This window comes from Scylla paramamosain, chromosome 33 (genome assembly GCF_035594125.1).
Source record: "Scylla paramamosain isolate STU-SP2022 chromosome 33, ASM3559412v1, whole genome shotgun sequence".
In the NCBI taxonomy this organism is placed as follows: domain Eukaryota; kingdom Metazoa; phylum Arthropoda; class Malacostraca; order Decapoda; family Portunidae; genus Scylla; species Scylla paramamosain.
The window spans coordinates 11,272,368-11,285,294 of record NC_087183.1 but is presented as its reverse complement, the minus strand read 5'-3'; the positions used below and the strand labels follow the sequence as shown (position 1 = coordinate 11,285,294).

The 12,927-nt window shown below is 40.1% G+C and overlaps 1 protein-coding gene across 1 annotated transcript in view; it reads right to left on the bottom strand.

Moving 5' to 3' along the window:
• LOC135089456 (adipokinetic hormone/corazonin-related peptide receptor variant I-like) overlaps positions 1–12,927 on the bottom strand; it is a 43,248-nt gene that overhangs the window by 23,847 nt on the left and 6,474 nt on the right. Inside the window, 1 exon segment of the mRNA XM_063985035.1 lies at positions 3,923–4,151. Coding sequence (XP_063841105.1) covers positions 3,923–4,151 — 229 coding nt within the window.

Here is a 12,927-nt window from a genome sequence, read left to right as displayed (position 1 = left end):
CTGACATGTTGAAACAGATCACAGAACTAAAAAACTGCAGCTACAGAGAATGGTTAGTTACTGTGGCCACGAAACTGAGCCTGGTTTGATGTTGTGGAAATGACTCGCCTTTGTTGTAGGATTTAGAGGGGACAGTGTGAGGGTTGTGTGGAATCTGGTTGTGATTGTAAGGGATTAATGGGGTGAGGGGTGAAGGGTGAGTGGCAAGGGTGGTGACGGCGTTAGTGTAGCACTGGTGGAGTGTGACTGGAAAGGTGTGGGATGATGAGGGATGAAGGTTATTTTTTTTTTTTTTTTATGTAGGAGGGACACCGGCCAAGGGCAACAAAAATCTAATAAAAAAAAAAACCCACTGAGATACCTGTCCCGAATCAGGTCCGTATTGGTGGTCAAAAATTGAAGGTCTTGAAACCTCCCTCTTGAAGGAGTTCAAGTCATAGGAAGGTGGAAATACAGAAGCAGGAAGGGTAATAGTAGGAGTAGTAGTTGTAGTAGTAGTAGTAGTAGTAGTAGTAGTAGTAGTAGTAGTAGTAGTAGTAGTAGTAGTAATCGTTATATCTAAATCCTAATTTTACTAATTCTGAGTTAATTTTGTTCTTTTTCCTCCCTTCTTGAATTTTAACATTAGTACCAGTCTTTTTTCCATTTTTCATCCCTCGAGTTAGGAGCAACAACATTAAAAATAGTAGTAGTAAAAGTAGTAGTAGTGGTAGTGGTGGTGGTGGTGGTGATGATGGTGGTATAGGAAATGAACATAATCTTATACAGTTGCAGTGATAAAAGGAGGACGACTGCACAGGTACTGACAGAAAACGAATCAGTCATGGGGAGAAAGGGGGAAACATGACACACGTGGACAGGAAGGAAATTGAAGCAGCAGCAGAGGATCGTGATGCTTCAAAACATGAAAGGAAACTAAACCACCAGCGGATCATTATATTCCACAAAAATAATGAGGACAACGGGACGCCCACAGTGAGCCGCTCTCGGGCCTTCTCTCCTCAGCGCCTGAACAAACACTCGCGTCACACAAACACAAATAGACCAAAGTTTGTACACCTGAAATCAGCCAAATTTCAGACATTTCCCTCTGTCTGTGTAAAGTATGAGGACCATTTCTCGCATCAAGAGCTATCATTTTTTTTGCCTTCACCTTCCGTCGTCAAAACCACACCAATAATCAAAGGTCGTACCACGAAAGCACCTAAACTTGAGATATTTCTATGTAGAATATCATCATATATTGTGTTAAGCCACTAGTATTTATTTATTTTTTTATTTTTTTATTTTTTCGTCTGAAGGATATCGGTCAGGGGCATAAAATGGAAAAAAATCTTGCTGAGTTGCCTCCCTTATAGAGTAAAAACCGGAGAAAGATTTCCCAAACAAAGGTCAGGTAATTTCCGGAGATGTCCTGATACTTTTCTTTACTTATATTTATCACTTAAAAAAAGTAGCAATTCCATAAACTTTTTTGCAGCAGATTTTGGACATTTTCCGTGTAAAATATTACGGCTATTCATCACAAGACAAGAACTTCACTCCTGTAATTTAGTCAGTGGAATGGTAAGCACCAGTCAGCTCGCCACGGGGGAGGCGCCGCTAGAAAGAGGAGAAATAACAATGTGAAAGGAAAAAAAGAAAAAAAGGAAATATGACATAAGAACTAAAATAGAAAATGAAAGCGATCCCCATATTCGGAAACGCTGTCCGAACCACAAAACCATCCTTAAAAATCGTGTAGCTTCAACCAGAGCCGTTTGAAGTGGAAGTGGAAATGCGGCGCAGTAGTGCTTCAGAATATGGTTCCTGAAATCGATGAAAAACAATTACAGAAAATATGAGCTAATATCCACGGCAGAAAAATAAAATAGAGTAAAATAAATGAAAAGAGCAGCTGAGTACACGACCAGCAGTAGAACACCCTGCACGCCGCGCCAGCCTATGCTTCACTTCGGACCCTGCACATGTTGCCGAGAATTCGAACCCAAGCATTCAGTTATTAAAATCCAATAGAGCTTAGGACTCTTGAGCAATTAGTATTAAATTCAGGCGAAATTGAACACATGATGGAGTGTTTCCTTACAAATTGAATTGCATGGTATTTCGTCTGTCCTCCTCTCCTCATTAGAATAAAATGGATCTGTTAGAAAAGTAATGCATTCAAGTGGAGGTCAGCAAGTGATGGAGTGTCTTTTACTACCACTTAACACAGTAATATCTTCTGGTTTTGGTCTCTTTCCAACTTTTCCTCTTTTCTCCTTTACTTTTCTTATTTTTCTATTCTTTTTTTGTTTATTTATTTTTCCCCAGAAACAAGTACTATCATTCAGTGACAAGCGGGTGGAGTACTTTGTCATCCATCTCTGACAGCAACGTTTAATTTTTCCTATTTTTTTCCTATTTTTTTCTGTTTTCTTTATTGCCACATTTTTTTATTTACCTTTGTTTCCTGTTTCTAATGATTTTAGTACTCGGATGAAATGTAACTGGTAATGGAGGCATTTTGTTTCTTATCTACAGTGTTTTTTCCTCATTTCCTCTATTTTTTTCATTTTCCTTTATCCCACCTTCGTTCTTTTTTTTTTTTATTAATATTACCATTCAATTAAAATTCAACAGGTAATAGTCTTTTTTTTCCATCTATTTATCATCCGCATTTCTCCAGTCTTTTTCCAATCCCTTATTTTTTTCCTACCTTTAAATTCACTTCAGGGTTTAATTTAAGTGAAATGGAACAAGTAATGTATTTTTTTTTTTTTTTACCATCCGCCTGATTTTTCCTCCTTTCTTCTGTTTATTCTACTTTCTATCTTTTTTTCAGTGTTAGATATCACCATTCACACGATTTTTCCCCAGGTGACCTATTTTCTGTTTTTCGATTTCCTTACCCCTTTGTCAGTGTTTAATATTAACATTCAGGTGATATACAACATGTAATGAAATGTTTTAATCATGTTTGGTGACTATACAGTAACTCCTCACTGGGTTCTTTTTCCTTCTGGAGCCCAAAGTCAAAAGCCGCTCGTATGAGGTTCAAGGGAATTAAGAGTGAGGGATGCCTGCTGTTGCTCTTCAGTGGTTAACAGTAAAAGATGGAGAGAGATGGAAGGGGAGCAGCGGTAGGTAACATCTCTCTCTCTCTCTCTCTCTCTCTCTCTCTCTCTCTCTCTCTCTCTCTCTCTCTCTCTCTCTCTCTCTCTCTTGCTGGCCACTTTACTTCTCTTGTTTGTTTTCGTTTCCACTTACATCTCCTCCTCTCCTTTCATTTTCTTGTCTCTAAATCCTCAGTCTTTTTTTCTGTTTTCTTTTTCCTTTTTCGTCTCATTTTCTTTCCTCCACGGTCTCTTCCTTTCATTTCCCTGTTTCAAAGTCTCATTCTCCTTTCATTTCTATTTTTTTTTCTTTCCTCCTCCTCCTCCTCCTCCTCCTCCTTCTTTAATCTCTGTTTCTCCTCCTTTTTCATGTCGTCCTCTCCGTTCCTTTCCTTAGATGCAACATTAAATATTTTCCACACATCGACTTTATATTCTCCGTAAGAAAATGGAAAAAGAGAATAGCAAAATTATGTCATCGATTTTGTCGCTCCACACACACACACACACACACACACACACACACACACACACACACACACACACACACACACACACACACACACACACACACACACACACACACACACACACACACACACACACACACACACACACACACACACACACACACATCTCTCTTTCTCCCTCCCCCTCTGAATTAAAGCAGAGTTTATCTTCATTTACTGTTTTAATTTATATATATCCTAACTTATCTTCACTATTTTGTTCATTTAGTTAATCTGACGTACCTTCCAAACACACACACACACACACACACACACACACACACACACACACACACACACACACACACACACACACACACACACAGTTAATACACTTACGTTGAGTGTCTCTGCTTTTCTTGCTTATTTCGATGATAATTCTGGTGTAGGCGATGATGATGATGGACAGCGGGATGAAGTAGAGAAAGGAGATGCAGAACACAGTGTACATCATCTCCCCGCCGTTGTTGTTCTCGAAAAACCCGAACGTCACGCACTGGTAGAAGTCTGGGTAGTTGGGGTGAGGCTGCACGTTGAATATGACACTCTGTAGGGGAGAGAACCAGAGTAGTATTAGTGTGAGTGGTGACATTAGCGTTAGCGATGGTAGGTAGTGGTAATGCCGGAGAACATGTGTGTGGTTGGATGGGTTTACTTCTGTTCTGGGTTGAATTTGATTTGATAGGGTCGAGAATCAAGGTAGTGTTATTAGTGGTATTAGTGCTGGTGGTATTTGTAGGTACAGTAAAATCCCTCTCATCCGGCATCAATGGAACCGCCGGATACTTGAATAGAAGTGAAATTATGTCCACAATCACCACCCTACACTCATGCATCTTACCATAACAAAGATGAGCTGATCTTAATCAGCAGCTGATCTGATCAGCTGCTTAAGTGTAAGCACAACACGCTTCCTCTTTTCTACAACTTTAGGCATGATGAAGGCGTCAGGCGATAAACAGTGCACAAGCGGGACTGAGTCACTGAGTAAAGACAGTGCAGTGGGCCGCGGGTGGCGCGAAGCAGTGCGCTCTGGTGGCGAGGGGACAAAGTATGCCTCGCGCGGGAATTTTAATCGATTTTTTTAGTACACATTGATTTTTTATTGATTTTAAGGCTCGGGGAAAAATGTGCCGGATACTTGAAGCTGCCGGATACTCGAATGCCGGATGAGAGGGATTTTACTGTATTTGTTGGTAGTGCCAGGAAAAATATGTGTAGTTAGATGGGGTTACTTTGGCTCAGGGAAAAGAATATTTGCATGTTTAATATAGCACTAGGAACGAAAATGAGGGCAGTGTTTGTAGTGTTAATGGTAATGTTAGTTTCAAGAAATACATGTGGGCTTAGAAATGTCTTTATTTCAGGAAAATGATTTACATGTTGAATATACTAATTTGTAGGGACGAGAATCAAAAGAACATAAAAAAAAAAAACATGTAAGCTACAAGAAGCCATCAAATATACAGGCGGCAGCCCCTGTAAAAATTATACCCAACTACATAATTTCCTACTCGCCCCCATTCATATATATATATATATATATATATATATATATATATATATATATATATATATATATATATATATATATATATATATATATATATATATTTTTTTTTTAGATTAGAAGGAATCTTGGTGATTCTGGGAAACGTTTATATTTAATTGGAGTTGTGGCTCTTGAGAAGCAGTGAGCGGCCATTTGGGGGGGTTTAGAGGTTAGTGAAAGGAAAATGTGACTAATTGCAAGCTTCTGAGGTTCTGGGAAAGTAATACATGGATATCTGGGAGTTCTCGTTGATAGAGGGAAGAAATAAGTGGTTAATTGAAATTTGGTTCCAGAAAAGAAATTGGGAGTTAGTGATTGTTTTTGTGGTGCTAAGAGAGGAATGTGTTTGCTAATTGGGAGTTCTCTTAGTTCTACTGAGCGTGTATTGTTAACAGTCTATGCTTTGTCTCTAGAGAATAGAATGCTGAAAATTCCTCTGGCTCTAACAAAAGGTGCTTATGGATGCCGGAAGTTCCTGTGATCCCAGGGGAGATATATGTCGTTAGCGAGAACTGGTGTGCCGCCTCGGAAAACTTTTTGTGTGTGTGGTGAAAGTTTTATAGTTCCTCAGAGGTCACTATTCGCTCTCACGTGGACTATTTTTTTCTTTTCTCTTTCTCTTTGTGTGTGTGTGTATGTGTGTGTGTGTGTGTGTGTGTGTGTGTGTGTGTGTGTGTGTGTGTGTGTGTGTGTGTGTGTGTGTGTGTGTGTGTATGTCTGTGAGGTCAATGACTAACCGAAGGAGAAAAAATTAATGTGCCAGTCAGTAATATTTTGATGACTGTAATGGGCTTTTATACTCTCTCTCTCTCTCTCTCTCTCTCTCTCTCTCTCTCTCTCTCTCTCTCTCTCTCTCTCTCTCTCTCTCTCTCTCTCTCTCTCTCTCTCTTTGCTTCGCATCAAAAAAGAAGATAGATGAGAAATACCAATTAATGGTGGTATTAATTAATAAAGTACCAGTGTTCATATTTTTCCCCGTGGTGAGTTCATGTTTTTAAGAATGAGAAATTAATCGTTAGGGTTGAATTAGTGAATGTTTTCATGGATTTCTACTTCCGAGGAGCAAAAAATGGGAGGCATTTAGCTTGACCTATGGGAGTTTTATGGAAAGGATTACTCTCCTGGTTCTTGGAGTGAAAATAATGGAGAAGAGGAATATAGCGAAACTGTGCCGGGAGAGAGAGAGAGAGAGAGAGAGAGAGAGAGAGAGAGAGAGAGAGAGAGAGAGAGAGAGAGAGAGAGAGAGAGAGAGAGAGAAATTATTGAAGCAGCGAGTGTCTCCTTACAGTGAAAAAAAAAAGGGTTCCCTAGGTATATTTAAATAAGAAGGAAACAAATGAAACGTGAAGTGTTTAAGTGAGCGTGCGAGGTATGGAGGGACGAAACGGGAGCATGAAGAGCGTGGACGTGTGGTGAATTGTTAGTGTACGGTGTGTGAAGGTAGTGGGTCACCGGAGGGAGAAGCAGAGATGTCATTGCCCTCTGAAAAAGATGATTGGATGGTGTCTTGAGAGAGAGAGAGAGAGAGAGAGAGAGAGAGAGAGAGAGAGAGAGAGAGAGAGAGAGAGCAAAATCCTTAATGAAGTTAATAAGAAACTTCGCTTTGTTTTTACTGTCACGGGTAAACTTTGGAATTGTCTTCATGTTTCCTTTTCTTCTTCTTCTTTCCCCTTCCTAACCTGAGCTGTCCCTAAAAGAGAAGAAAGACACGTCCGCTGGGGAAAAAAAAACTGTTACTTTCTTTGACGTATTTTGTACGGAAAACGTGAATTGGAAACGAATTTTTTTCTTATTCTCTGTGCCAGTGCGTAAAAAAAAAAAAATGACACCCCTGGACGCATAATGAATGAAAACAGTAAAAGTACGTAAAAACACTGAAAACCGCAAATAAACACGCCTTAACACCCAATTAGAAAAAGTAACAAGAATATAACCACTTAAAAACCGTAAATAAGTAGATCATGAAAATAAAATACAAAAAAATAATAGAAAAGAAAACTGCACGATAAAAAAAAAAAAAACAAGCAGAGACGTGGCCCTGAAGACAATCCTGCAATTACAAGGAGCGAAAACGTATGAACGGAACTTACGGCGGTGGCAGATGAAAGCTTACTAGTGTCCTTTGAGGAGTTCCGGCAAAGCTAAGGGCATAAGTAAGAACATCAAAACCTCGGTGACGCTCCTGACGTCCATCATTCTCGTATGGAAGAGGGAAGGAGCACGGGAAGGAGAAGGAGGAGTAGGAGGAGTATCAGTAACTATAATGATAATAATAAGAAAAGAAGAACGTTACGAAAAAAAAAAGTCAAATAAAAGAGTAACAAGAACAAGGGGAAATCAAGGTGAAAAAAGGAGAAATTAAGAAGGAAAAGAGGGATCTGAATAAGAGTGACAAGAACGAATAGAAGCAGTGACAGAAGAAAAATTATAATAATAAGAGGAGAACACCAATACCTCCACTACTACGAAGAAAATAGTAAGAAGAATAAGAAGTAGACAAAAAAAAAAAATGGTAGAAGGCGAAAAAGGAGAAGGGAAGAAGGAAGCGACGAATCTGAACAAGGACAATACAAGAATAGGAGTAGTGGCAGATAAAAAAAAATAAATAAATAAAAAGAATAGAAGGAAAGAAACACCATCACCATCCATCCCTCCCATCGTTCCTCCTTTTCTACCTTCCTACCTTTATCTTCTCCCTATAACTTACATAACTACCTCTCTCCTTCCTTCTTCTCTCCCTGCCTACCCTGCCAATCTACTTACCTACCTAAGTATCTGTCTACCAGTCTACATTTTTATCTACCTCCCTGCCTATCTCCTTACCTACCTCTCCTTCCGTCCCTTTACGTAACGGGTTAAAAAAGAAACCACACTAGAGAGAGAGAGAGAGAGAGAGAGAGAGAGAGAGAGAGAGAGAGAGAGAGAGAGAGAGAGAGAGAGAGAGAGATGCTGTTAACGTGAAGTGAATAAAATAAATGTCTTTTGCGGCAGTCCTCGGTGCTGTTCTCCCCTCTAGTGAAGGTTTTTTTCCCTTCAGTAACACTATTTCCCTCTTCCAACGACAGTCTTTCCTCTCTCTGTTAACTAAGACGCGACAACGAACTTTTGTCCTCATTCAAGTCAAGTATTTTTGTCCCCCGACGACTTTTTATCTCCTGGAAGTTGACCTCTGGAATTTCATCAAAGTAACTCTCAACTTTTCTGAAGGGGAGGTAGCGAGGGTAGGGGTACGTTGAGCTGGGTAAGACTGTGGGTTAGGGAGGATAGCTTGGATAAGGAAAATCTGCGGGAACGATCACGCAAGTTGCTTCGTTTTTCTTTGTTTTGGTTTTCAGAGTTTAAGGGTTTTCAAGATGCCAGGATTTCAGTATTTTATAGTTTTCATGTTGTTTCAGGGTTTTAGGGGGACTTTCTCTCTCTCTCTCTCTCTCTCTCTCTCTCTCTCTCTCTCTCTCTCTCTCTCTCTCTCTCTCTCTCTCTCTCTCTCTCTCTCTCTCTCTCTCTCTCTCTCTCTCTCTCTCTCTCTCAAGTATTAATAAGTTTGTGTGTGTGTGTGTGTGTGTGTGTGTGTGTGTGTGTGTGTGTGTGTGTGTGTGTGTGTGTGTGTGTGTAAGAGAGAGAGAGAGAGAGAGAGAGAGAGAGAGAGAGAGAGAGAGAGAGAGAGAGAGAGAGAGAGAGAGAGAGAGAGAGAGAGAGAGAGTAGCGTTAAAAAAAATCCTGAAGAAGAAACACCGGTACATTACAACCACGTCTTATTGGGTTCTGAGTTCCTGGCCGCGTCTTCCCAGGACATCGTAGTGCTTTGAAAATCGAAGTAGAAATTCGCGGGCAGCCTAAAAGTCTTTGAGGAATACATTGATAAAAGCGGAAAACGGGACTGCATGGGAGACGTTGGGGCGTGGTAATGCAATATACAGTATGAATGTATTATGGATGAATGAGATTGGATGGACTGGTTACGAAAAAAAAAGGCATTACTGAATTGAATGACTAATTGGCTGATAGATAGATTGAGTGGTTGACTGACTGACTGACTGACTGACTGATAGATTGGTTGATTGACTGATATATCGGTTGACTGATAGATTGATTGACTGACTGACTGGTAGCTTGACTGATTGACTGACAGGTAGATTGATCGAAACTTGCAGCAGACGATTTTGTTAAGCTTCAAGAGTTACAGTTGTCATAGAATCAGTAAATCTTCTATTACCATTACCATTACTAGTACGTCTCTCTCTCTCTCTCTCTCTCTCTCTCTCTCTCTCTCTCTCTCTCTCTCTCTCTCTCTCTCTCTCTCTCTCTCTGTGGGTTTTTTTTTTGCAGTGGGTCTTTGTAGTGTTTTTTTTTTTCTCGGTTGACCTTTTAGATCCATGTTTTTTTTTTTTTATGGGGCATTTTTTTATATATATTTTTCCTCAGGGCACCTTTTTTAGATGTTTTTTTTTTCTCATTGGGCCTTTTTCTCTTTTTTTTTTTTTATCAAGAACGCGTTATGTTCTGTTTTTTTTTTTTCTCTCTCTGGGGATCTTTTCCATTTTTTTTTTCTAATTGGGCACTTTTCTCATTTTATTTCAGTTGGCCTTTTTCTTATATTTTTTTCTCTCTGTAGGCACTTTTTCTCAGACCTTTTGTTCTCAGTGGGCATTTTTTCATCACATTTATTGCCCATGGCCCCTCTTTCATAAATTATCTTATCAACAACACGCAGAGATGGAGAGTGTGGGCGTTGCGGAGTGTGTACAGAACAACCAGCTGGCGTTCCCGTGGAGAAATGGCATGGAAATTTACTTAAGTACTTCTCTCTGTATTATCTCTCACCAGGCTTTCCACATCCTACTCTCTCATTCTCACTCCATCATGCTTGATTGCCACCCTCCTCTCGCCCTTTCCTCTCCCCTTTCTATATATACTCTTGCTTCACTCGTTCTCTCTCTCATTTCCATTGTGTTTGGTATTTGGTCTCCCCTCCTCCCCTCTCCATTGTATTCTTCTCTGTTTCATTACTTTCCCTCCATTTCACGATCTTTGGTATTTGGTATTTTCTCTCTTTCCATCTTCTCGCGTTTTCCTCTCTCTACTTCATTCGTTTCCATTTCATTTTTTTGCCACGTACGGTATTTGGTGTTTCCTCTCGCTTCTTTCAACATTCTGTTCTTGTTTTTATCATCTATTTACCTTCAAGTTCTTTGTCACATTTCAGCCTTACTTTATCGGCTTTTCAATTTCACTCAGTCAGCTTTCTACTTTTTTTTTCCCCACTCTCTCTTCTCTCTCCGTTCACATTCCACTCTTACCTTATCATTTTTCTGCCCTCACTTTTCCTCCACATTACAACCTTACTTCGCTTATTTCGCCAACTTTTCCTCCTCACTTTTAGTCAGGATTCCTACTTTTACAATTGTATCTTTTCTCATTTCTTTCACATTCCACTCTTCTTTTCTTTCTTCTCGTCCTCACCGTCTTTCCCCACCTTCACTATTTCGTTCCTGCACTTCATTCCCCATTACTCTCACTCCCCCAAGCTCGCCAAGCCGCGCAGTCCATTGTTGATGTCCGGATTTCATACCCTAGGAGGAAATCTGAATAAACTTTAGGCCCGGGTGTCTGCTTGGATAAACACACACGGCCACTGCAAAGTTTGTAGAGCCGAGTTGTAAATAGGTTTTCAAGGTTTCGTCTTTTTATCGCGGTCCTTTTCCTGCCTGCCATTCCTTCCTTCCTTCCTTCCTTCCTTCCTTCCTCCCTCCCTCCCTTGTTGATGAAGAGAAGGGCCGACCGTGTTTATGTTTATATATATATATATATATATATATATATATATATATATATATATATATATATATATATATATATATATATATATATATATATATATATTTTTTTTTTTTTGTATGGATTATCTTGTTGTTGTTGTTGTTGTTGTTGTTGTTGTTGTTGTTGTTGTTGTTGTTGTTGTTGTTATTGTCCTTTTCTTGTTCTTCTTTCTTTCTTTCTTTCTTTCTATCTCTTTACTTTCTCTGATCTTGTCTTCTTTCTATCTATATATGTATTGATCATATATTTGTACTTTTATGACTACAGAGAGAGAGAGAGAGAGAGAGAGAGAGAGAGAGAGAGAGAGAGAGAGAGAGAGAGAGAGAGAGAGAGAGAGAGAGGCAAACGAACTCTGGAAAATCCTCGTTTAGCCCAATAGGTTACCAACAAGTTCCGAAGTTCCTGCTAATGAGAGGTATACGCCAGGACAGGTGACACAGGCAAGACAGGTGAGGTGGGCGGGGGCACCTGATCACCACCACTCTCTGGCACACATTTGAGTTCAGTAAAAAAAAAAAAAAAAGGTGCTGATGTAAGCGACACACCTCTCATCCCCCTTTTTTTCTTCCCTACACCCCCCTCTCCTCTCCCATCTCTGTTCACCTGCAGGCTGATTACGATGGAAAACCTGAAGATTGTTGGGAGAAAGTGACGCTTCTGAGGAAGAGAGGAAGAAGATGAAGTAAGAGGAGAGAGAGATAGGAGGAGAGGATGACTGAGGGTGGTGGAAAGAGAATGTTAAAGTGAGAGAAGGAGAAGGAAAGGGAAAGAGAATGACTGCAGGAGAGAAAAAAAAAACATGAACTGAGAGGAAAGAGATAGGAAAAGAGGATGAATGAAAGAGATGGAAAAAAATGTGGAAAAGAGAAAGAAAATGAAGTTAGAGGAGAGAGAGAGAGAGAGAGAGAGAGAGAGAGAGAGAGAGAGAGAGAGAGAGAGAGAGAGAGAGGAAGAGAGAATAACTACAAGATATGAAAAAAAGAGGAATGTGAGAGTAAGAGAAGGAAAGGGAGAGGGAAAGAGGATGAGTGAAAGAAGAATTTTGTGTAGAAATGCGAGGAGAAGAAAGAAGGAAAGGTAAGAGGGAGAGGGGAAGAGGATGAGGGAGAGAAGAACTGAGTGTGGGAGAAGGAGAGGGAAGAAGGAAAGATAAGAGAGTGAGTAAACAAGAAGAGGGAAAGAGAATGTGGAAGTATAAAAAGCAGAGGGAAAGAGAATGAGTGAGAGAGGAAGGTAAACGGAAGTAAGAGAAGAAAAGAAAGAAAAATAATAAAAAAAGGTCAGTGATTCATTGAAGAGGGAAAGAGGGTCTACAAATGAGGAAAACGGGAAGAAGAATAGAAGGAAGAGAGAGAAGGAAAATGAGGTTGAAGGAGTAAGAATAGAAGGAATAAGAGTAGATGAAGTGAGGGGACAAAAGGAGAGGAAAAGCACGGAGCGAGAGAGGGAGACAAGTTTACAATCTTACATCTCTTGCCTTGAATAGTGTAGCTTATCACAGTCTTGTAGGGGCCAACATATCTGCTATTGTTTGTGCTTCCCTTGCATTCCTTTGCAAGAGAGAGAGAGAGAGAGAGAGAGAGAGAGAGAGAGAGAGAGAGAGAGAGAGAGAGAGAGAGAGAGAGAGAGAGAGAGAGAGAGAGAGAGAGAGGAGAAGGAAGAAAAGGTCAGTGTTCCATTTAGAGAAGAGGAAATACCAGTCTTAAGTCCAGTGCTTTGTGGCTTTACTCTTCCACTCAAGTTCTCCCTTTCCTCATCTCACCCACCACCACCACCACCACCACCACCACCACCACTGCCATCGCCACTCTGCCTTGTATAATGGAAGGGAAGACAATATTCCAGTGAGATATGAGGCGATATAATGAAACCATCTTGAGAGAATATCCCGTCTCTCTCTCTCTCTCTCTCTCTCTCTCTCTCTCTCTCTCTCTCTCTCTCTCTCTCTCTCTCT